This window comes from Bombus vancouverensis, chromosome 13 (genome assembly GCF_051014615.1).
Source record: "Bombus vancouverensis nearcticus chromosome 13, iyBomVanc1_principal, whole genome shotgun sequence".
Lineage (NCBI taxonomy): Eukaryota > Metazoa > Arthropoda > Insecta > Hymenoptera > Apidae > Bombus > Bombus vancouverensis.
In genome coordinates this window covers 12,707,981-12,733,769 of record NC_134923.1, presented here as the reverse complement: position 1 = coordinate 12,733,769, position 25,789 = coordinate 12,707,981, and the positions used below count along the sequence as shown (strand labels likewise).

The following is a 25,789-nucleotide window of genomic DNA, read 5'->3' as shown; positions in this document are numbered from 1 at the left end:
TTCAGCGGCTAATTTTTTCGTTTGTCTATCGTTTCGCGCAAATGGTTCTACTCCATAATAAATAACCTTGCGCGGTTCGATTTTATTTCGTGAAGCAACAACGTTTCGCTATTTTTAAAACACAACAACGGAAGCGTTAACTAACAAATAGTTTTCATGGCTATATGTTACGATAATAGAGATTTTGTAACACGATAGACACATTTCTTTTCGATATAAGATACAGTTACCTATTGAAACGTTTTATCTCGAAACTATATTTATTATCACACCTACATACGTATAAAATTATAGTTTTTCTATCGGATTGTGTTTGAAATTACGTATAACATTCGTTACACGGGAAAATATTTCAAGTACAGGTTGTTATTATCTTATCTTTTTTGTTCTGTCCTTCGCACGTTCTCAAACGGAATAGTATTTTTCTTTTTTTTAAAGCACCTAACACACTTCGGAAGTTCATTGGTCTTACTACGTGGGCTGTCCAAGGTCGTTCAAAATCGTTCACCGCGTCTCAAAGTCCATGTCCAACAGTAACGTATTTATATTTTATACGAAGAGTGGCTCATTGAACTTAAAATAGTTGCGCTCTTTTTTAGTGACAAAAAGGTAGTTAAAAATACGCGAATGCTATCGTTGAAATGTGATTTATGCCAAGGTCGCGTTAAATAGCATTTCGAAGTTATTTTTATTTCTAAGGTGGAATTATATTCGTGGTATTTTAATTAATCGTAATATGATAAAACGAGCCTTAGCTGTATTTTTAATTATAACGTATTAATTACTCCAGTTCCGAAATGCAAGTCGCTCGCGATACGTAGATCGTGACCTTGAATTATTTCTTTTTTTTCTCTCTCACTTGTGTTTTCTTCGAACGTCTCGTCGATTGAAATCTCGTTAAGAATTAAATCGATCGGCACTCGTCTGCGACGATGTCTATGACATCGTTTCTTGCGAAACGCGGATTCATCAGGTCGACGTAGAGGTTCGTTCATTTTACTAATCTACAATCGTCATTGTTTTCTTAATTATTAATGATAATATTAAAACTTTTCGATTTGCCGATAATCCAGAAGATAAAACAAAGAAGAAGCAAAGCGATATAGATTTTACGATGGAAAGTATTCTGGGCTAAAAGGATTACATTAAAAAAAAATGTGCTACATTTTTTCTTAAGAAGATACCGTCCTTGACTATCTATAACCTTCCACCACGTAGATTAGAAGTATAACACCGACAGTGTACAATTATCGTAAAGAAGAGTACATTCTGAAAGCACTTAAACCGATCGAACGAATTTCTGTATTAATTTGTAGTAGGTATAATTTATATCGTAAGAAAGGAACGTGGAAGGCAAAAGTCGTCGACGATATACTTTCAGATTATCTGGCTTGATTTACTTTTCCAAATCTTAATACCAACCATACCGAATCGTATTTCGCATTCTATATTTATCGTTTAATGCCTCGGACAATAATCTTATTCTAATGCCCATTTGTTTAATATCTTAGATAGTAGCACACGTTTATTTTTATTCTTCTTAAAAGCCATCTACCTCAGATAATTATTTCCACGATCGTAATTCTAGCGATTCTTTGATTTTAAACAGAAATTTCCCTAAAGCAAATCGAACGTTCATTCACGGTAGCAATTAAAGACTAAAAACGTATTCTGCCCATACCTTATTTGTACGAAGCGTTAAGGAAATGAATTTCCTCGTTTGTTTTCTTCCTTCTATTGTTCCAAACAAATACTGCTTTGTCCTTCTGCGCGTCTTATATTATTCATCTTATAAAATCGGAACACGCGTATCGTACGATCGTTAGAAAGGTGGCAAGTGAATTCAGGGAGCATCGAGCATTATTCTCTCGAATCGAGAGTCGAGAGTGATAAATAACTCTCTGCTTTGTTCGGCAAACGTTGCCGGCACAGATGCATTTCCACGGGTCTCGTAATAAATTTATAGATATTTCCGGGTAATGCTGGCTGACAATGCCGCTGTTTTGCGGTGGAAATATATCGGGCCACGGGCTGGAACGTGTAACGTATCGAATGGTCGAGTCTCGAAAGATGAAATAGCGATCGCGAATCTGTCGACTCCGCGTTTTCTACATCTTCTCGTTTCTTGTCTTCTTTTCTTCGTCTATTTTTAATTTTGGCGAGATAGACGACGATACTCGTAACGCTTATTTTATACGTTTCTTTCTCGTTTCTATAAATATCGTAATCGTGTTAGTTTTATAAATATTGTATATCGTCTGGAATTTACTATTTTGTTTCTCAGATACGAAACAAGATATTTTTCGTAATACTTGTATATTCATTTGTTTCTAAGTATCGTTAAGTTTATTATAAATAGGATATTCGTACAAATTTTTATTTTTCTGTATATAATTAGATATAAATAGTTATAGTGGAAGGTGTCGTATTTTGGATAATTTATATACTCTTGTATATTACGTGTATTTTTAAATCTTCGATCGCAAATGCATAAAAATCCACAGTCTCGTTATTCAGAAACTAAAGAGTTACGTTCTGAAAGGAAAATGATTCTAAATATCTTTGAATTTATTTATATCGATCGATATTCTTGCTCTTCTCGCTGTTTATCGGTATGGCGAAAATCGAACGAATCAATGTCACCAAACTGACGCTACTACGCGATGTTTCATATATACAAATATATGTCGGAGATGAAAGGACATCGGGACTTTCCTTTTGGAATGTTGGGAAAAACCTCAATAATCTAGTTCAGACTTTTACTATAGCTACGCTTAAGTACTAAAAATAGGCAATAGTTTTAATGTTCTAATCTGATTTTACGACGATGGGCTTGGGCTCGAAGTGACATAGCAGTTCACTGAACGTAGCCACGATCACGGGAGGAACGTGTATCTCACAGAGGTATGAAACGATTATATGGCTTTCCTTAAAAACAAAGATTGAGGAATATATAAGGGCAGTTCCACTTGGCCTTTTGTCGAGTTCATGCAGATAAGTTTTACTTGTACGTGAAGTTATACGCGTCATACCATAGACCGTGGATTCGTTATCGAACCTGAATTCGTTGTCATCGACATCCCCAGTCATCCTATAATCGTTATTATCAGCCTCTTGTATTGCCTACATTTGTACCAATAAACATTAGCTATATCCGCGATGATAAATTTGAGCGAAGGTTCATCGAACGCCCAAAATTCCAACCTTAATCCGACATATATATGTTCTTTGTCAATTTCGAGTATAGAAAGTATTTGTACAGCATTGTATTTGTTACAGAATACAACAAATTAGATCCAAGTATATCAGGTTCCGTATCATTCGGTAGTACTTTCGTACGACTGCAAAAACGTAATGCCATAAAAACGAAGTCTGCTGGCTGATAAAAGAACGTCGCGGTGGAAAACGGAGGCATCTAAAAATATCTTTCGTGGCTATTGTATTAACCGTCTACCTACGCACAGACCCCGTAATTAAACCGCGACAATTTCGATGTAAGAACGCCGCGAAAAGAACACGACTTTCGTCAGAAATCACGAAGCAGTCGGCTCTATCCAGATAAAACTGGGTCGCCGAAGCTTCAAAGAGAGATATCGTTCAACGAGAACTAGGATCTTCATTAAATATATCTGAGAGCTAGACACGGAGTCAGCCTTGATATTCGGTCTCACGCGGTCGATATCGTCGAAGTAGAATTTCCTTCCACGGGGATGGAAAAGTATCGAACCGAAAACGGCTTTCGCCGAAGGTTAGTCGATGTTACACAACCTCCACTATCAGTCGTTTTCACATACATATGTACTTGCATTTCCTGCGTCTATCTTTCGTCCAATGAAACGAGCAACGACTAATAATTTACCAAGTATAATTACAACTAGGAGACATGCTGTGACATAATGCTCGCGTGCATTGCTTAACAGGTGTACATGTCCGTCGTTGTGTTTCTCGTACTTTGTTTAAAGTAGACAAAGAGAGAGAGAGAGAGAGAGAGGGAGGGAGAGAGAGGGAGGGAGAGAGAGGGAGGGAGAGAGAGGGAGGGAGAGAGAGAGGGAGGGAGAGAGAGGGAGGGAGGGAGAGAGAGAGGGAGGGAGAGAGAGGGAGGGAGAGAGAGAGGGAGGGAGAGAGAGGGAGGGAGAGAGAGAGGGAGGGAGAGAGAGGGAGGGAGAGAGAGGGAGGGAGAGAGAGGGAGGGAGAGAGAGGGAGGGAGAGAGAGGGAGGGAGGGGGAGAGAGAGAGAGAGAAGGTGAGAGAGAGGGAGGGAGAGGGTGAGGAAGGCGAAAAATTCTGAGTTGATAAGTTTGCGATATAGGGCTCTTCAAGATCATCCTAAGGTCAGATAAATGTCACTATGACCTGTGCACTTTGGTATTCTATGAAAATCTGAAACATTCTCTCCTTTTTTATATTCCGTCGGATGTTTTATCGTTATCGTAGTTTTTATTTCATCGAGTTTTCGGGCTTTTTATGCGACTTTATAGGCAGGTCGGGAATTAATAGATGAAAGAGTATAACTGTGATGTGTGCTACTTCGATCAGATTATGCTAGGGAAGGTAGAGTTAAGAGTATAGTTTCGATTTTATCGTCATGGGATTTTAAGTATCCTGTGACGTGTACTCTGAAAATTTACGATGAATTTTCATACTAAATCTGTTCTAGAGTTACTAATTACTTCTGCGTTTTATATCTTGTTAGTCTCTTCAAGCTTTGTCAGTCGTGAAAAAGATTTGACGTTACAAAAATGTGTTGTAACGTTTCACCAGCATTGCAGGTGGGTCGAGTATGCTTGTAAGGATATACCAGCGCGTAGTGTTCGGTATCAATGCTTCCTTTAAATCTACGATGAACTTTAGCTGCAATGCTGGCGCAACGTTGGAATATTTCCAAAAGGACAAGACGGAAGTCTCGGGTAATATTAATCGATTTAGCTCGCTAAGCGTAATATCGATGGTTATGGTCTTTGACTATTTAACTTTTTCTTTACTTTTAACTCGTTACCGTAATCTTTGGATTATATACGACCATAGTGGCTATTTAATCTTATAATGCATTTCTCATATTTATTTGTATTAAAGATCATTAGTATTCGATATTTCGTATTCTATATGCTTGTTTGTATTAAGAATCATTAATGTTTGACATATCTGAAAAGTGATACGACTTAGAATACTTTAATCCTTTGTTAGAAAATTACAAAAATAATATTCGACGATTGTTTCTTACAATATATCCTTTTTGTCAACGTTACGTGTTTGGTAAATAATTTTTCTCCCGAGCTGCCAAGCAATGTCCCAAAATATTGATTTTAATTGTTCCGAAAAATATCGATTTCAAAGACAGATTAGGGATAGACAGATAGATAGTTTTATTTTAGCCTGACAGCCTTGAAATAGGATTTGATCGCGAATTTTGTAAACTTTTCGATATCGCACGTAGCTTGTTACTACAAATATCTGCCGTTATTATCAACGATAGTTTGGTTCTCCGCGCTTGATCGCAAGTACACTGATTATTATACTTTAAACTCTTTTATAAACTTCATGGATTTCTCGTTTATTGCTTAGGATCGAATAGGTTGTTCCTCTTTCCGATCACGTCGTGTCAAAGTGCATCCTTTTCACCATTAAATAACATCAAACTCAGAAATTCGACCAAATCGTACTGATGATAGCGTTAGTGAAAATACATAACAGAAAGATTTTTGCTAACAGTTAACGAGTGAGATTGACAATTAGCGCGAAGAAGGATATGGAAAAACTTCCTTGCAATCGATCGTTCTCGGAACGATTCGATTCATCCGCGTGAAACGAACAACAATAAATTCTTTAATGCAACCGATGTTGCGTAATCTCGTTTTTGCGCAAGCGAATCTGCATGAATGTTTACGCGGCGATAGTAAACGACCATCGAGGACGATTGTTACAAACGGCTACGCGATTGGTCTTTTTTGTTGTTGTTTCTTTTTTATTCTCTTATATTTGCTTCTTGATTCTTCGTGCGCAAGAATTAATGGCCGATATCGGCGAGCTACTTTACTTTTCGCTTTTTTTTTTTTCGCAACTCTTTATGGTTTACGTTATGCTCTCTGTTTCGATCATTCTGCCCGTATCGGTTTAGCGACTCGCGTTTAAGAACACTCTTTGGTGTATATGTACCTTTGTGTTTTCGCAACTAGCGACAGTATTTACACTGCTGCTCAAATATTTGGTATTAGTACTTTGCTGTTATTTCAAAGGATCGAGGGAAAAAAATGAAGAAAGCGAGACAAAATGTCTGTGGAAACGAGCGATACTCGAAATAAATTTGCGCGTTATTGTTATTCGAAATATCCCTGTACTTATTGTTTTTATTAGTATTGTTTATCGCAATTCTCGTCATTCGGCACAGGATAGACTCCGGTTTACGTCATGTTCGCTTACCACTGTCTTGCAAACTAATATTGCGTATTAAAAGATAAGGACAGAAAACGTACTTAATTATAAGCTAAGCGGTTTCGTAAAAAGCGTTCGATAGAAGTCGCGCTTATAGTTGCGGAAAAGGTTGTCGGCGATCACGTTCATCGAACGTGCATTTGAGGAACGTCTGCATATCCGATAAATGCCCATCGAATCCACGGTGGCGTCGTTGTGCGTTGATATTGATTTGTTGCGAATTTATATTTAGACTCGACGCGAACTTGCCTTGGAACGAGTTATTTATCCTTCGGTGTTTTCCTGTTGAGAGCGTGCTCGCTTACGGGGAATTACACGTCGAAAAGCTTCTTTATCATATCGTACCAGTTGTGCCCGTGCCGTTTATTCATCGATGGCTCGCGTTCGGCCTCTGTAAAATATCAGACGTCGCCTGTTCATTCCGAGTCTATAACGTTTTCCACGTTTCTTTCTTTTCTTTTTTTCTTCGGGAAACAGGTCCTGTCGATGCACGATGAAAACGCGATTGTTACTTGCAGTTCGAGATGAAAGGTTCGGTGTTTTGCTGAAAGGTGAAGTATCAATTTCTTCGTTATTTCTTTCAATTATTCGCGTTATCAACGTTGAGAAGGAGAACACGAATAAAAGTAACTCAATTCGTATTAGGAATTCGAGACTGGTAAGATCGTTTTATCGAAAGGTAAAATATACGTTTTTTAACTATTTTATCATTGTTGGCAAGGATATAAAATATAAAATCACGTAAGAGTATTCGAAAGTGTGGCCTATGAGAAATGGACGTATCTTTGCTGTGCAGTTTGTTTTTAGCGTTATTATATATCGTTATTCTTAGTAATTCTATTAGCATTAATGGAAGATGTTTCAGAGTTAGTTAGTTGTAAATATTGTTCGAGATAAGCGTTTTCGTTGCGTAGGACATTGGTGACTCACAATGGATTCCGTTACTATCGGATAATATTTCATAATATTACTGGTACGTTTAGTGCCACGTGGGTATCAGACCTACTTAAAGGATTTTCGTTTAGATCGGATTTTTATTTATTATAATATCGTATTACAAAATTACAATATCGCAATACCTTCGCGCCCATTATTTACGATTCATCGCTTTCGCGTTCAACGATTAAGCGCTGTATTCTCATAGACTGTTTTACAAACTTCGCGCGACGCGTGACGTTTTTTACTTCGTTCTGTATATCTTTTTCATTTGAAAAGAATTCCTTTTTGTCGTCTCCGAACGAACGATATCGCCATAGCTAATGGATTAAAAAATACTTTGGCGCTCTCTTTACCGTTTCATCGGCACATCTATTCGAAACTCATCGCGATTAATATCGTGGAATTTACATTTTCTTTTTATGATCTCAAAATTTGTTACCATGGTAGTCGACGAATTGAAAAAAATTGCTAGAAACGATCTCTATTTAAAAATCATTACGATCGATATTACGAAACTTGTACGAATTTCTTCCTACGATTTCCAAACGATCACCAAGACTTTTAAAACCATTTCTTTGTGACATCTCTATCAATGCCTACGTTCGCAACAAGTACTAAAAAATGTCGTGATTGGCACCATGTAATTTATGCAAATTTCTTCTTCGGATCTCCAAACTGTAACGCTCGACGCCACCTCCAAAGCCATTTCCGCTGTTTCATCGGCGTATTTAGATCCAACTTACATCTTTGTTATCTCATCTTTAATTAAGCAAAAGAATACATAGGCGGTTGCGTGCGTATGGTGAAACTCCTGTGGGCAACGTCTGGCGGACACGTGTGGGGGTACACGTGCACGATTTACCTGGCGACGACGAGGCAAACGGTGGAATGCGTATAGCGTGTAACGTAAGGCACAGTACCGTATCAAATAACGGTTGTGCCACGGTAAACCGACCGTGTACAGACATTTTCGCCGTTTTCACGAAGGGCGTATCGCTATTCGATCCAATTGGAAATTGTTTCGTAAAAGCCTTGTCAGGCGCAGGCTAACGATCGAACAATACGGTGTTTCCGCGATAATTGTTTCCAAAGGGTTAATTGGTCTTTCGCATTTCACAGATCTTTAGCTATGCACAGGGATTCTACGTTACGTACAAGTACAATAATATACAAAATGTCCAGTTTAACGATTCGTACTTTGCTTAGTGCATAGAAGGGCGCGTTTAAATACGTAAATATTATAAGATTGACTCTGACGCGTTGTTTGCTTCGTTATTTTAAATGCCAATGTTTTTCTTCAAATATCGAAAATCTCTGGCTGAAATAGAAAATTTCAGTTTTCTTTGAATCGTTGTAATGCAAAATCGTTATCTGCTAAACATTTTCCTGATAATGTGATTCGATTATCTCGTTTCGTGTATCGGTAAATACTTGCATGCTTGCTTGTAGAATATTGAAAAATACTCCCGTTTTTGCTTGATTAACACAAATAAATAAACGATACTAAGCGCTGTCATTTTATATCTTTATCTTTCAAATATGGACAATGTGGCGTCTCTGTGATATTTACTATATGCCTCTTATCACGCATAAATTCAGTTCAATAAAAAAATCGAACGATCGTAATGGCAATCTTCGCCGATAATCGTACGCGAATCCGGTCTTAAGCGTGCATTTCATCATTCAGCTAAATAGATGTTTCGTTCTTTGAAATTATACTTTGCATGAAACTTTGCTTTCGATCGAACTGTATTTTCTATTATTAAAAACTTCGTCAAGTTTGAAGAAACCATAAAAGAATTATTACTCGTTCGAATTTTATGCTAAACGTTTCGTTGAAACGTTAATGGCTTCTGTGTTTATCGAAACGAAAAAGCGATTAAGAAATAAAAGTTGCGATAGGAATAAAACATGAAAAACGAGCGTAATTGGTTAGGACTTTTTCTTTGCGCGGAAACAAAGGTAGGAAGAAAGATCTTCCTTTAGGTTCAGCGAAAAGAAACATCACGATTTTTCCTTTTCCTTTCTTCGGGTTAACGTCAGTCGCTAAATAAAAGATATCGCTTATTGCTTGTTTTACTTGTCGTTTAGTAACTACTTCACGCGAAATCGTAGTTATTATCGTGTCTTGTATTTACAAATAGCCGGCATAGAACTTTAAATATGCAAAAGGAACCGATAACGACTTTGTTCTATAACGAATTTTCGCAGTGAAACTTCTGAAATATCGTTAAAAGTAAGTCAACCTTCTGAAAGATATTAGCACAGATGCGTAGCTTTAGAGATTATTTTTAATTCAAAGTACAGCGAAATAATATTACACGAATAGGCGAAAGTTCAAGGTACAGTTTAGAGGAACGAATATCCCTTTCGCGAATAATTCATCTTCAAGATCTCAGAAAAATGACAAATGTCTTTTTCTAAATTTAGTATATTTATCTCTGAACCACTTATGCCGGAAGTGATAATCATTTTTCTTCTTTCAAATTTAATTTTCATGTTTCGTACGTATTGAAATAGCTGCGTTCAGTTTTAGACGTTTTAACGTGTCTAGTATTCACGATGCAACTTCTGAAGTATGTAGGTATCATCGAAGATAGAACGATCTTAGGTTTGACTACGTGTGTTGGGGAAGAATTATGAAGTAAAATGTTATTCTCATCCGAAGTTGATTAAAGGGTCCCACAAAATCTTATTTCACTCGTATAAAATAATCTCCAAAATGTTTCTAAGTATTAAAGTATTTGTATTAATTTATATCTGTTGCGTTCTCTCGTGTTGGAAATTTCTTTCTTTTCTTCTTTTTCTTTCGTTCGTCAGGAGGAGAAGGTTTAGTCGTCGGTTAATCGCTGTATTACTTTCCAATCAGAGACGATGACCAGCGGAGCGATACGATTGACGTAGAAATTTCAAAATGTCATTAGAAGTGTTATGGGCTTTAAGATATCTAAACAATTCCACTTTCTTCGTAAACATAAAATTAGGGATAAATTTGTCGAACTCGGAAAAAGATAACTTACAAAGAGCTCTATTTTTTTTATTCAAATTTTAATCCGCTTAGATAGTTAAAGCAGGAGCTTGAAGAAGAAGAAGAATAGAAATATGTTATCCTTGTATCCTCGAATATGTATCCTTTTCATATAATACTACACAGGTTTCAACATCCTATCACGCTTCACGTAAACATAAAAAAAATATGTCATAAAAAGAAACAGACGAACATATTTAGCAAAGAAATAATCTAAGAGATACTTAAAGCCTTCCATTCTTCTTATTAATACATACGGTATTCTATTACCATTTCGATTCACCTTCTTAAAAAAATTATTTAAAGGAATTTTCAAGGAAACGTAAACACCCTTTCCATCTATATTTATATTTATAATATTACTTATATATGATAATTATGTCAATTAAATCGATAATATAAAATTTTTAAAAATACCTAAAGTGTTCTACTCTGTTCCAAATATGCAACAAAAATCAATGAAAATCTAACTGAAAGTTACGAAAGCTTCAAAAGAAAGACTGAAAGAAAGAAGTAAATACACGTAGAAAGACATAATATACCTAGGGAAATTAAATAAGTAAATAAATTTCCATTTCTTCTTTGTAACAGAAAGGCTGATATCTGTTCTAATGGTCTAATATCTGTTTAGAAGAACTATATCGTCCAGTTGTTTCTGTACAATGGACTTGAAATAAATCTTAGAAGGTAATATATCGCGTGATATTAAGTGCACGTGTAGTTACCTTTCGTCTGGCGAAAGAAAGTAGTCGGTCCCGTTACGAAATAGCGAGTGAATGCCGACTATCTGGGTCAGACAAAAGCGGAACTTCCGCGACTATACTCGAGGGCTGCCGAACCGTTTAACCTGGAACATTAGTTCAATTTTTACGCAAATTTACCCCTATGCTTTTGTCATATATGTACCTTGAAGTTCTCGTTTTTATTATTGCTATTTACGCGTTCTTTCTTCGTTTCGTTTTTTAAGAATAGGGAAACAAGAGAGAGCCCTGACTTTTAAGGTAGATCGTATTGTTACTAAGCTGGAAAATAAATATTTGAAGGATCGTAATGGTAATTTATTAAATTATTTTTTATTCTTTTGTCATATTCCATAGAATTTCTCTTTTTATTATCTCAATTTACTCGTGCACTCTCCTTCTCTTTTAGGAATAAGAGCGGGAGGGGGGGAGAGAGAGAAAAAGAGTTCTTGCTTTTAAAATAAATTAGATCGCTTTTAGTTTTTAACTTTTAATTTAGCGTTTAGTTTAGTTGTGTCGATATTTTGTTAGTTCGATCTAGAATTGGTTTCTTTAATTTTCACACGTTTCTCCGTGTAAATTATTCCCTTCGCGTTTATCATATATTCCGGGATATTTATCTCTACTAATTTTCTAATTTATTCAATTTAAAAATACGTACAATCGACGATGTTATAAGAATACTCAAGTTCAATAAATTGCGTAAGAGTTCTTCTAAGAATTTCGATTTCGATCTAGTTAAGATTTTTATAATTCCCAAATAAGTTGAATCTTTGGTGTCGTTACAATTCGATGAACTTACATTCGACAAAAATCGTTTAAAACGTCGCAATGGTAAAATTTCTTTAGTTTTCCAGGAATATTGTTAGACATTTCAAATTTCAATTTGTCAGCTCGTGTACTTATCAAGATATCCAATGACAGTGGTATAAATTTCCTGCAGGCTCTTCAATTTGTTGAGGAAAATGTGCGTGGTCAAAGAACTATGATACATACGTGTACCATATATTACCGGTGAATGGTACTTTCCGTTTTGTGTGCAGACAGGGTGAACAGACTTTGTAAGGAATCATAAATCACCTTTGTGAAAGTGTTGTGATGGCGTTGGGTCTGCGTTGGCCGACTACCCTTCACCTTCAACTTGCATGCACCCTTTGTAAGTGCAACGTGCTGTTGGTTTCCCGTATCTATAGCTTTCGTGAATCTTTTACGACTGTTTGTACTCTCTTTATTACAAATTTTCCTGTGGTTTAACTGAAGACATTTTTCCCATTTTCTTCGTTTTCAGCGGAGATATATTTTTTTCTATACTTTTCAATCGGTAAAATACTGTTCAGTAAAATACTTATTTTCCAAAATTTATATCAATTACCGTTGACAAACATCTACGAGATTAAATCCATAAGTGTCTTCCAACAAAATTCTCAATTTTTTCTCAAGTTTTTTGCAATTACACCAACTTTTTTTCGTGATAAGATTCAATTGGATAAAAATATTTTCCTAATGAAACAGTTCTTCCTATTTGCTACATCCTAATTGCTTACATTTCTACGGAAAAATATATTTACGCTGTCACAAAGAAAATTTCGTTATCGGCAATGTCGCAAGAATTCTTATCCTTAAAATTCTTCGAAGCACATTGTGCGATATTTCCGACAAAAGAGCGTTGCCCAATTAAGATTCAACGCATCGGAAAAATTTCAACCGACCGTTGGGAGGAACGAGATTTCTCGGTCTCTTCTATATTTAACCGCGTCTCGATTTTAATTTCGGAATATCGTTTCACAATGTCAGGAACTCGCGGTCGCCTGCTAAACTTCTAAATCGAGATGTTTACTCGGCCGGATTTTAACACAGTCTGGAAAGTGCGTTCCTCTTTTTCTCTCTCATCCATCGAGGATCAAACGCGAGAATCTCGTCTTTTATCGTCGGAAAAAATGGCAAATATGTTTTCTCTCTCTCTCTCTCTCTTTCTTTTCTTTTCATCGAAAAGATTCTCGCTCGCCCGCGTTTTGAAAGGATTTTTCGAAACACAGCAGAACAACAATCGCGAACAGAGAATGAGAGAGAGAGCGAGAGAAAGAGGCTTTCGGAAAAGTAAAAGGTGAAGCGCTGAACTGCAAAGAAGTCTACTTTTCACGCGCAAACGGGTATTTCGAGTTTTAACTTTCAGAGCGGCAATCTCGCGTTTAACTCATTCACCGCTACCGACGCATGCGTTGCGTTGCTTCAATTATTTGGGGAAATATGTGTTACAAGGTATTCGTGAAAACACGAATTTGCATAATGTATCATCGAAATAAAGCTGTTTCGTTTAAAGGTCTCCTTTTACAGAAAGAAGGTTTGAACGTATTCCGTCGAGTCAATTAGTTCGGTACACGTATAGTTGGCAAATTTTCAAACTCAATTTCGATTTTCCAAGATAAAAATTATAATGAAATAAAAACGGCACGCAACTAACTAACATCCCAAGTTTACCAAACATTTGAGACGAATGCCGGGCAAGTGCTAGACACGGTCGAGTTTTCTTCCCAAAGATCGCACTGGCTAAGTCGAGAAATTGTTTCGAACGCGTTGCACGCGTGAAACTTGAACGAGTGCGATTTTTCTAAAAGGTAGACTCGCCCGATTTTTGCATCAAGGTTTTCAATTATCAGGCAGAACGTGAAATCGCAGTATGAATGGGATAGACAGAGAGAGAGGGGAGGACAGAGAGAGAGAGAGAGAGAGAGAAAGAATGACTGATACGAAGCGCGTGGATAAGATAGCTTTGTAAATATAGGTATTTGTAAACCAATTCTTGGCTGTAAGTTCGAATAAACATGTATGTTATATCATGAAGATAACTAAAGAAATAGAAACGAGATTTCTTATTAATACTTATTACATGTAAGGACTCGTACTCGGAATGTTTTGCTTTTTTTCTATGTTATATATGTATTCCATGTATTTTTGCATCTTCAGACGCACAAACAAGCGCTCTTATACTTGTAACGATCGTTGTAAAATTACGTTTGAAGAGAAGCGTGGAAAACAAGGGACGAGCAAAGGGGTAAATGGTTCGCAACACGTTCGAATCCACAGGCTTGCGTAATCCGGATAGAGGGAGGTTAGAGGCTTGTCGACGGTGCTCGAGCTTGCTCGTGGTCGCTTTTACTACCTTGACATGGATTCTCGGCTGGCAGTCAGGGCCGGGGACGCTCGCGAAGGACCCCCACGTGTTAATTTCACGCGAAAACCCTTTTAGCTACGAGGTGAAAATTCGATCGTCGTTTTCGTCCTCGAATCGCGACACGATTTTCGCTTGTTACGACGCGGACGAGCTCTAAAATTCTTGGAAAACACACCGTTCGTACGTGCAAGAACTTTCATTGACCGATGGTCGATTGACAGACCGCGGATCTTTATGAATCTAGTAGGGTGGATTTAAGCCGCCGAAAATTTACAGAATTCACGTAGTAGATAAATATAGTAAAATATAGTTAAATGTCAAAAGCAAAGTGTTTATTATGATATTTACCGGTTCAAACTATTTAGTTTAGCGTACACATACACGCACATGCAGGTATGTGTGTGCGCGCGTGCGAGGGTTCGAACGAAATTGAAAGATATTTATATGGATAACTCGTTGAACAGCACAACGAGCAGTTAATAAATATTCATTTACCGTAAAATCGTATTAAGAAAGAGAGGAAAAAATGTGGCTCTTATTGGCGAACAATGTTTGCACGTTTTATCGTAGAATCTTGAACTCTTTTTTATTTAAACAGCCCCAGCAAACACCTGTTGCTACACGGCGAGCGACACTGAGTAAAAATTCCACCTCAATCTCTTCTAACCTAATTCTAATAGACTCGATGCTTCGTAGCGGCGAAAAATGAAGAACCTCTCGCAGTCTTTTGCACGTATTTACATTCTTCGGACGCCAATCTATTTTATTATTTTATTATTGTCAGTATATCATAACGCGTAGATCAAACCAACATAACACAGTAGCATCGTCTAGAGTCTAGGGGATGATTTTACGCGCGAGAAGAAATAGAAAACGTAGAAGAAAACTTTTTCAATGAATCTTTATTTATGTTCTATTCTATTATGTTCTATTATGTTCTATTCTATTTATGTTCTATTCTATCTTATATCTGTTCTATTCTATTACATCCTCAAATTATAATCGATTGATTATTATATTATTTTATTCGAGTTTAGTCATTGAAAAACAAAGATTGTACATTTCGAGATAATATTTTTAGCCTGCACAAAATATTCAAGCCGCCGGATAAGTAGTTTTGTAATCAATTTATAAATAGATGTACAATTGCATACTCTACAACGACGCTTATACTTACCAAGCAAATATCTAATGACTAGCTCCTTAAAAGCAAAAACTCAACCAAACTTCTTCTATCAAAAAAAAAAAAAAAAAGCGAAAAAATGTTTTCCAACGATTCCTGTGATCTAGGCTTTAGAAACTCTCGAACAGTTCTTAACAATTCCTGAAAAATTAAAACTTCAATTTCTTCCCTCGACTGATTTTTTTTTTAGACGTTTCGCAACGAAAATTTCGCGAGATATTTGCACGAGCTCGTACAGCAAAGCGATACGTAATATATTTGTTACGCGGAATTGACGAAACCCGCACTCTGTACCTTCGTTCGCGTTCCGCGTTGAAGTTACGTTATTTTTCACTCGAAGGTGAGAAGCGGAGAGGATATTGTCGCGGGATCATCGCGACTTTGGACCGTTGTTACGTTCGACGAAATTTCACTGCGTTCACGTAATCGAGAAAACGAGGAAAAAGAGAAAGAAGACGAGGAAAGAAGGAAGGATCGTTGCGCGAAAGGCGCAGAAGTGAAAGCATCACTGGTGACGTTCGTTCCGCGAACAGATAGCGGATCTTAACTCGATTTCGAGGCTTCAAGGGCAGTAAATTTCACTTTTCGTTGATTTTCGAGGTTTTGACGTTCTTTTTCTTCCATATAATTGTGCAGGCTCTCGTAAGGAAAAAAAAGAACAGAAACTGCGCTTCTGTCGTCTGAACAAATGCATATCTTCTTTTGTGCGAACATCTGTTGTTTTCTTTAATAAATCGATTCTTCGAAACATTCTGTCTAACGAAGCAGTGAAACACCAACAAGATCGATAATTCGTGGGATATTTCAGATTTTTGTACGATGTATCTCGCTCTTTAATGCAAAATATCTCACGAATCATCGATTTCTTTGATACTTTCGATCTTTTCCTACGAAAAAATTAATCGCGTCAAATTTGTCGCATATACCCCTCGAAATCGTCCAACTTTTATCCGAAACATTTTTCGTTTGTATAGATCGAAATAGATCTATCGATTGTATAGATCGAATCGAAGCGAATTAAGGGCCCATTGTACGATGGACATGATTTGGAAATTTTTTCATTTCTTAAAGCGCAACTCTACGTTACTTTCATCTTTGATCTTCCTGTCTATTTTTTTTTATAATAATCAAGGGTGTTAATGGCCATAGAAGATCGCTTTCGATCAATTATTTAATTCATTCTGTGATATTCGAAGATTCTTTAGAAACACAAAACTTTCTGTTCTTTTTATGACATTTAATCTAATCTTAATCGTGGATCTTTTTATTTTACAACGATTATTGTTCTCTCCTACCGTAACTCGTCTTTCTTGAAATTTTCACTAAGCGTTAATAATTATTACGTTAATAATATTCTAAATCACGATACTTTACCGTATAGGTATCGAGTCTCGTTTTATATTGGACGAAGTAAACGAACCAACGAAAGAAAAACTTGGCAATGATAAGTAAAATACTGAAAATATTCTTCTTAAGGAGATCAATGTTTGTGTATTTATATGTTAAGAGTGTATAGTGACGACGTTAAAACTTATTAACTCGTTACCCAATGATTTCTTTAATAGCTGTTTAAATAATTAGTAGCTGTTCGGTAATTTAACATCGTGCCACGTGGCATAACGTTAAAGCACGTAATCCCATAGCATTTTTACGTTTGCCAATCAGTACTTAATTTAAATAATTGAGATTGAAGTTAGACTTCGAACTAAATTCTCTTATATTAGGATGTCCGAAAAGTTTCTTTCTTTTTATACGGAATTAGTAGGTGCACGACATGGTTTGTTTTATATTGTTTTATCGAATTATGTATGATCCATTTTGTAGTAATAGAAGAAAGCGGGTCATATACGATTCAATAAAATAATATAAAAAGAAAAATGCTGTGCATCTATCGTTTCCTCGTAATACGAAAGAAACTTTTCGGACAACCTAACAAGCGTGAGTAGTTGTTACAAAGCGAGAGGTTTAAAGAAAATGAGAATACTTAACCTTTCGACACTTGTATATAATTTGTAGTATGACAAAATTACGTTGATAATTACACGAATGGGAAAAACGTTCATATTTCATTTTCTTGTCATTTCACCATCACACACGGCTCAAAACAAATAGAGGATCGTTTTTCATGTCTCTTTGACCTTTGCACATATTCATTTTTATTATCTCTATATCTATGTATATTTTCTTACTTTAACTGTTTTCCCAGCATTATATCATACAAAGCTATTTATAAATGCATATCACCGCTTCAGAATGTAGATCTGCGCGCGAAAACAATGAAAAAACGTCGTATAAATACGCGTCTCGCGTAGCTTAGTTTTCAGGTTACGGATAGTGAAAGAAAAGGTCGTTTCAAATTTTCTTCACTTTCGCTCGGATACCTTTAACTCTCACTCGCATAAACAAATCACAGTCACGAACGTGAAATTCGATCGATAGAAGTCTTCAATGAAATTTAGATAACGAACCGACTCGCGTAACGCGAATCACGGGCGAACGAAAAACACGAATTAAGAAAAAAGAGGAGAGAAGAGGAGAGGTAGCGACATGGCAGAGAAACGGTTTATCCATGGTGAGCCAAAGGAAAGGCTGCGGTACCAATAGGCTGTTTCATATTTCACGGTTCGATCGGAACCGAGTCACGGTTCGTTCGAGATCGGCCATGATTCGAAGTAATTTAAACGGAACACCGATCTAACGCTTCCGGGCTGCGCTTTGCTCCGCGTGTGTTCGTCCTTTCGCGGACTCGTTTTAAAAACACACAGCTGCATTCTAGCGGACCAGTATTTGCGTATGTTTGTGTACATGCCTACCCGCACACCTGCCGATATTAGCCGCGCCGCAGGTGCGTACAACTTTGCACACCGCATCTTGTACGGACCACCGTGCGCACGATATTTCACGATCTGGCCACACCGAGACGAATGACGAATCTTTGGCGTCTCGCTCCCTTCGAATCAGATTGTTTCCACCGCAGATCGTTTTACTACAAACTGCTTTACTTGCGAGTAACAAGTGCTTCTAGCGAAGGAAATCGAGTCGATGTACAGTCGATGCGATATTGCTAGGCGCAGATCTGAAATTCTTCTTAAACAAAACTATCGGAGCGATTTTGACGATCATACGCGAGTCGCAATTTGTCATAGAAACTTTGTAGATTCGCAAACGTGCGTTTTCCAGTGTCTGAACGATTCTTCGCAGCCTCGTTTCTTCTTTTTATATCTTGTTAAATGATGCTTCTTTTAAATACACTTCTCACCGCCATATCTTCGGTATTATGTAATACTATTTATCGTTTTGTGTGTATATATATATATATACATGTTTATTCGACCTCAAAGCCAAGAATTGGACGTTTATACTGTACGTATATTTTTATACGTATATAATATCATACTGGTTGATTTTAGAGTTGCGAACGACGAGGATACAAGTCTCGTAGTTTCTTCGATGGGACGTTAAAGTCGAAATTTTCCAACGATTTAGAGTATTTGTATTAAAGAGAACTGACAACTCTGACAAATTTTAATCAGGAATTTTAAATTCATTTTCAAGAACGTTTCTACTAAAACGTTGGCTAAACATGTTTGCTGAAACGTCGACTAAAAAAGAACGTGGTCAATGTTGATTAACACGAGGAGAAAAGAAGCAAGTGAAAAAGACGTTAGAAGAAAGTCTGCTGTTTCGTCTTTTTCTCGTTTCGCATGCAAGGCCGAGATCGTAGTCGAGCCGATTCGATAACCGAACTCGGGAACCGTGGCAAGCGTCATTTTGCAATCACCTTCGTCGACCTTGTCTGGCTTTCTTGAAATGACAATCAGAGCGTAGATACAGATGCCAAACTCGTGAAATCAAAATCATTGCTCCACACTTGTCTCTTCCTTTTCTTGTCGAAGCAATTTTCGATCAAACCGTTTCGAAATATCTAAAGTATCTTTGCGTATCTTTAATTCGCGTGCAGTTTCAAAAATATACAACAATTCGTTTGATTATCGCGCCTTCGCTGTATATTGGTAATTCGCGTCCTGCGTTCTACTTCGATGGAAACGCGGCCAATTCGAGCTTTTTCGAACATTCGCGTACAAATTTTTGCCGTCGTTCACCTCGAACAATAATAACTGCGTTTGCATGGTGACTGAAATTTGCATTGCTCGTACAACGAGGAAAAAATATGCTGGGATATTTAAATACTTAATAATCTTTTCCGCGAATTGTTGTTAAAGCGTAATTAGTAATTCTTTCAGTCCGCCTTGGTTGGAAAATTTGTTAAACAATTCGGGAATATCTTGCATCGAGGACGATGGACTGTTGCGTCGAATTTGCAATACATTGCATACAAATGCGATACAGGAATTTGTGAATAGATAAATTCTTACGCGTACGTACTTACTTTTCAATTATTACGTACGAGCAAATACTTTAACGGGGCGTTAACCGATCGAGCTATAAATGTATTGGTCTTTGATAAATCTTCAATTTCATCGGATTGTATCTTCTTTACAAAAACGTAAAAAACGTATGTTCCTACCGTAAACGATTGATAGAAAAATTGCTTCTCACAGGTCGATAAGTGTTCGATTTCAAGGAGATTAAACGAACAACAACATCGAGGAATCCGTTTTGAGCAACGTCGACGAATCTGACAGACGGTAGAGAATGGCCGAAATAATAATTCCAATAATCGGAAAGGCCCGAGTTTCATTGACTTCCACGATTAACTTTCTGCTCTAATTGATTCACATTTTCTACTGCGTAAATCGATGAAATGCGTTAGTTCCGTTACGAAACGCTAGGCCAGCGCGGACGTCTTTTTCCCTTCTCTCTTTTTCTTTATCGCGATATTGCGTTCAATTTAGGAAACAGTTGTGAAAATTTGTTGGATTAAATAACGAAATGGAGTCTCATGAAATTAGAATTTCTAAAATCCTACGTATTTTTATTCGACAAAGATCTTTTAATCTGTAATCTGGCTAGACACTGTAAAAGACTATTTTAAACGCTGCAATAAATCGCAGAGAGAGAGAGAGAGAGAGAGAGAGAGATCCTTGATTTTGTAATAAATTTCGTTCTTCCAACTCAAATTTTTTCCTACTATTAAACATTGGATGTTTCTTCTCTCTTTATTTTTTTTTTTTTTTATATTTAATTTTTGCCTTTCGACTTTGAATGGTATGGCAACTTTACACAAATAGCCAGTTTGCACAATACCGTATCGAATATTAAATATTAAATATTAAATACAATCGTGACAAAATTCTTGCACATAAGAAACGTTCGATTTTGTCGCTTTCGACACTTTGGTTTCCTTCTGTCCAACTTTCGTACTTTCCGAGATTCTGCCGTAATGTCTTTGTTAAACATATTTTATTTGATAAAGCGCGAACCCATTTCGAATCGAATCGTTTGCAGACGACTGTTCTCCCACGATATTTAATTCTAATCGACGCTAACGTTTTATTTTTAACCTCGTGTTTCTCTACACAGCCAAAGACCACCGATCACTTTCATCGAACGAAATGCTTTCTAGGAAATGAAGCGATCGAGAGAATCTCATTAGCCGGAGATAAGGTAGTGCAAATGTTGCTTTAATAAAATTTTGATAAAGTAACCGGAATCTGAACTTTATCGAGTTGCTTCGTGTTTGCTGGAGGAACAATTTACTTGATAACACCATTTGGAATATTAAAACGATATTAAATTTTTATACACCTGATCGCGAAAGTGTTGCATATGGAGAGCTTTAATACTTACGTGTTCATATTGTGTGTGTGTGTGTGTGTGTTACATTGAAGTTGCATTAGCGTTGCAGCGAGACACGACTGTCACAATTGCGTCAAATTCGAAATTAATCTTGAAATGTACACAGCAGTGAGAATAATGTAATTTATTTAACTGAGAATTCAACGTATGAGAACTTTATTCTATATCCTTTCCTTTTTACAAACTTTCAGACAAGCATAGTTATCTAATATCATCTTATTTCACATAATATATAATATAATATATACAATCTGTTTCAGCTTAGTTTGGACAATATTTATCGAGCACACGATCGTTTATTTTCCTACAATGATGTACATTAGCCAAAAGATATTTTCTACTAATCCTGCGATCGCACGCGCGAATAATCGTGGAAGTCTAAGAAATCTACATTTTTTCCAATTATGGGAATTATTATCTTTATCATCTTGTACTCTGCGGCATTTTCAAGTCTCGTGTAACGTTTCCTAACGTTATTTATTTCGTAGATTGTGATTGATATTCCAAAGAAAATGCTCGTTTTCAAATTAGAGGAACAAGGGAGAAACGGACGAATATCAGACTAATCGGGTGAGAAACGGGGACTCGCTTTTATTTGCAAATTTTCTTTAGGAAATATACCGCTAAAAACAATTCACGAACCTTGAATTATTATTATTTCTATCATTTTCTGCTGCCTTTGTAACTCGTCTGGGACCCTGTACTGCGACCAGAGATCGTAATTTAGATAATGTCGTTGAAACTGGATTCATGGGCTTATATCTGGCGGATTTCGCCCGTCTAAATCAGATTTTTACGAAATATTTATATCGTTACAACTGAGCGTGCCGCATATATCTTTTTTTTTCTCAAATTACATACATTTTTCATTCTTTCGATCTTGGTACAAGAGTGCTTGTAGAAAACACTGTAAGTGCCAAGAAGCAAGTTCTTCGGGAGAAAAAGAAAACTTACGCGTCGATGTAGTTTAAATTCGTGAAAAAGAAAAGTGCACGTGTCGTCTCTTTCTCTTCGGTAAAGAAACTCAGTGGTTGTTCGTTCATTTACACAGACGACATAGGCAAAAGCCGAGAAACGATTAACTAATGTTTGTTGGCGTTTATATCCTTTTTCTATAGAGGCGACTTTGTGACACCTAAACCCATGTATTTTCTAGCGTTGTTGATAACTATTTAGAAAAGGAAATTGCATTTGAATTCTATACTACGGTATTCTCATTGGTATGTGCAACATTTTCCAATAGGAAGTCGAAATTTTCCAATTTTAACACGTACAGTGTTTTCTACGAGAACCGTGTTCGGTTAACGATGATCAAATTTAGCCCGACTTTTATTAGATTCTGAAACACGTAATTCTCACTCAGCTTATAGCAAGTTAGATCCAAGAAAAATGTATTTTTTAGTTATTACGTTCGAGATCCGCAGGATTGTCACAATAACGGCCATATCTTTCATCGACACAAAAGTGTCTACGTGATTGTTATTTCCGATCTAAAATTAAATAGGCGGAAAGCTATGCTTATTTATCGATATCGAGATAGTCGATCGATTATTCGAAAGTACGAGGAATGAAAGTTCAGACGATCGAAAGTCCGATTGGAGGCATTCAAATAGAAAGTCCAGTTAACAGTATTTCGATAACCGAGCCCCGATGAAAGTAGCTGTCCGTTTTCTGAAATCGATGGAAAACAATTAAAAAAACGTTATTACACCATCGAAATTCCACTCGTACAATACGGTATTTCTTTGACGAATGTTTGTAAGCATCGATCGAAAATTTGGGATAAATTCTTGGTTGCTTGTTTTATTTTTTGAGAAAATGGAGATATTAAGAATTTGATAAAAACTACAGAAGGTTAATCGTTAAAAATCGTCGCTGTAAACACGTTACATCAGAAAGTCCAAGTTTTGATAATGTCAACTCGAGAGGAATAACACAATGTTACGTAATATTGTTTGATATTATAATAATTTATTCTTTTCTTTTAGGATACTACAAGCTGGCTATTACGCTCTTATTCTTACGTTTCTTACGCTATATTGTTTCGCTATTTTATAGTGCTCTGTTATAGTACTTGATTCTTTCTTAATAATCAGGGTGTGTATCTGTATGCGAATGTATAGCGTGGCGAATTACTTCATGATATAATAAAATATTGTCACCTGTATAAAATATTACTTCATTTATACGTAATTATAAATCAATTTTTCAGTGCAATTTATATCACTATAGTGATAACTGATACTCGCTTCTGTATACATATATTCGTATATATTCTTTATTTATTTAATTCTAGAAAATATTCGACAAAGTTGCGAATGTAATTCAGAAAAGTTAAGACGTGTAATTGCACGAAATTGCAAAGTGGAATTCAACAAAACTGCAAAATATGATTCCACGATCATTACGATACTTAAAATTCTACAAAATTGCCAATACGCAGCACGTGTATACTCCAAACGCGAAACATTCGAACAACATATCAAATTATTCAAATACAAATACAAATTTCCAAATGTTGTTCACCTCGTAACTTCGCGTAATTCACAATACGATCTACGATACCGTTAAATTCGAACGACCCCACTTTCCATTCTCGACCTACCAGTGTCGCTTCTACCATTTCCTCTTTCGCGTATCCTAACGTTCCTATCCTTGGTCGTTCCTTAACGTTACATTAAGAAGCGATAAAAAGAGAGAGAGAGAGAGAGATAATAAAGATAATTTTTATTACAAGTTTTGTTAAAAACTTTTTTTTAACAACTATTTTTCTTTGTTACAGTAAACCTGGCAGACAGCGGAGACCAGAGGGTAGACATAACGCATTTTGATCTGCTGAAGGTCCTTGGAACCGGAGGTACGTGAACGAAATCCTTTATGGTAGCGATTAAAGTCCACGGTAGGACGTACAACCGGTCCCTTTCCCCCGTAGCTTTTCGCGCTCCTACCATTTTAGCGTTCGCAACCGGTTGATTTTTAATTGCGATCGTCTCGCGTCTTGACGACGCGACTATTTTCCCTTCGGAGCGCAATAAACATACCCATCGAACGTTTATTATCCGCCGATTCACGCGAAATAGAACGAGTTTTAAGCATCGTTTCGATCGATTCCGCGTGAATTTTCTTTTCTTTCGCTTTCTTCTTCGGCGTATGGGGTTTGTATAATTTGCCTGGTTCAGGGGCGGAAGTTCAGGCGAGGCGTGCAAAAATCGATAAGACGTTGGTGAAATGTGAAAATTACGGCAATTTCGTTACGAAGAATAGACGCGGGATTGTACAGGATGTTTCGATAAATGTTTATATTATTACCCGATAGAGGAATACACGATAACAGTGTCTTGTTTCCGATGTAATTCAAAGTTTTTAAAAATTGTTCGCGTGAGTCGAACCGACGCGTAGTGTACCGTATTCGTTGTAAAAGCATGCGAATTGAATTACGATGGAGAAAAATCGTTTTCTTTGCTTTTTTCTTTCCGCGTTTGTATTCGGATTAGCAAATGCGCATAGTACGGAGTTTAAATAATTTAATAAAAATCGATGGTTTAAACAATTTAACCATTCCATTTTCCATTTCGAATTAAAAAACCCTCGTTATCGAAACATCTTGTACGGCCCCTATCAAAGTTTCGTCATTTATGACCACGTTAAAGATCGTTTCTATTTAATTGCTGATGTTAGAAACCATCTGCACGATTTTAACGAAACTTTGCTATTTTTACTAGTTTATGGTTTCACTATGGTTATCACGAGCCTGTGCTTAGAATTTTATAAAATTCGAATAATAAAATAAATTTTTATAATTTTCCACGTTCCATAAATTTTTGAAGATCGTTTCTATTCCTTCTAGCTTTCAGTCTAGCTTTCATCTTTCCGCTATTCAGAAACTCGCACGTCCGAAATATGTATCAGTGGAAACCACTCGATAAACCAATCTCACTCGTCAATCTAAAAAATCTAAAAGTTCAAATTCAATTTCTTTGTTTCTCTCACACCAACAGCTTATCGACACGCCGTGTATCCGAACCAAAGATACACCGAGTCCACCGAAATTTTCTGACAATACGCCAAAGTTAAAAAGAAGAAAGAGAAAAAGCGACGATATCGAAGCAGATCTGAGCGCGAAATTTTCGTTCGATTAATAATCCAGACGAGATTCGTAATTGTTCTATCGACAAACGTGTTTCTCGTTTAAAGAACGTTTGACAGTTGACGAGAAATAAAAACACGTTCGAGTACGAATAATACGAATAATCGTGACATAACTAACGAATTGGGTCATGATAGAAAGAGTGAAAACGAAAACCTTTTGCACAGCTTATGGAAAAGTGTTTCTGGTGCGTAAGAGAACGGGCGCCGATGCCGGTCGACTCTACGCCATGAAAGTCCTGCATAAAGCGACGATCGTGCAAAAGAAGAAGACGACCGAGCATACGATGACGGAGCGACAAGTTCTGGAGGCCGTTCGTGACAGTCCTTTTCTGGTTACGCTGCATTACGCCTTTCAGACGGACGCAAAGCTCCATCTTATTTTAGGTAAGT

At 36.7% G+C, this 25,789-nt stretch overlaps 1 protein-coding gene across 4 annotated transcripts in view; it reads left to right on the top strand.

Annotated features, from left to right (window-relative positions):
* Positions 1–25,789, top strand: part of LOC117159054 (ribosomal protein S6 kinase alpha-5) — a 56,410-nt gene that overhangs the window by 20,428 nt on the left and 10,193 nt on the right. For 3 of the 4 annotated variants that reach the window (XM_033338575.2, XM_033338566.2, XM_033338558.2), the window contains 2 exons: positions 24,033–24,107; positions 25,565–25,783. In XM_033338575.2, coding sequence (XP_033194466.1) covers positions 24,033–24,107; positions 25,565–25,783 — 294 coding nt within the window. Of the gene's footprint in view, positions 1–6,790; positions 6,980–24,032; positions 24,108–25,564; positions 25,784–25,789 lie in introns of those variants that run through there. The other variant, XM_076623996.1, reaches the window with a different exon arrangement.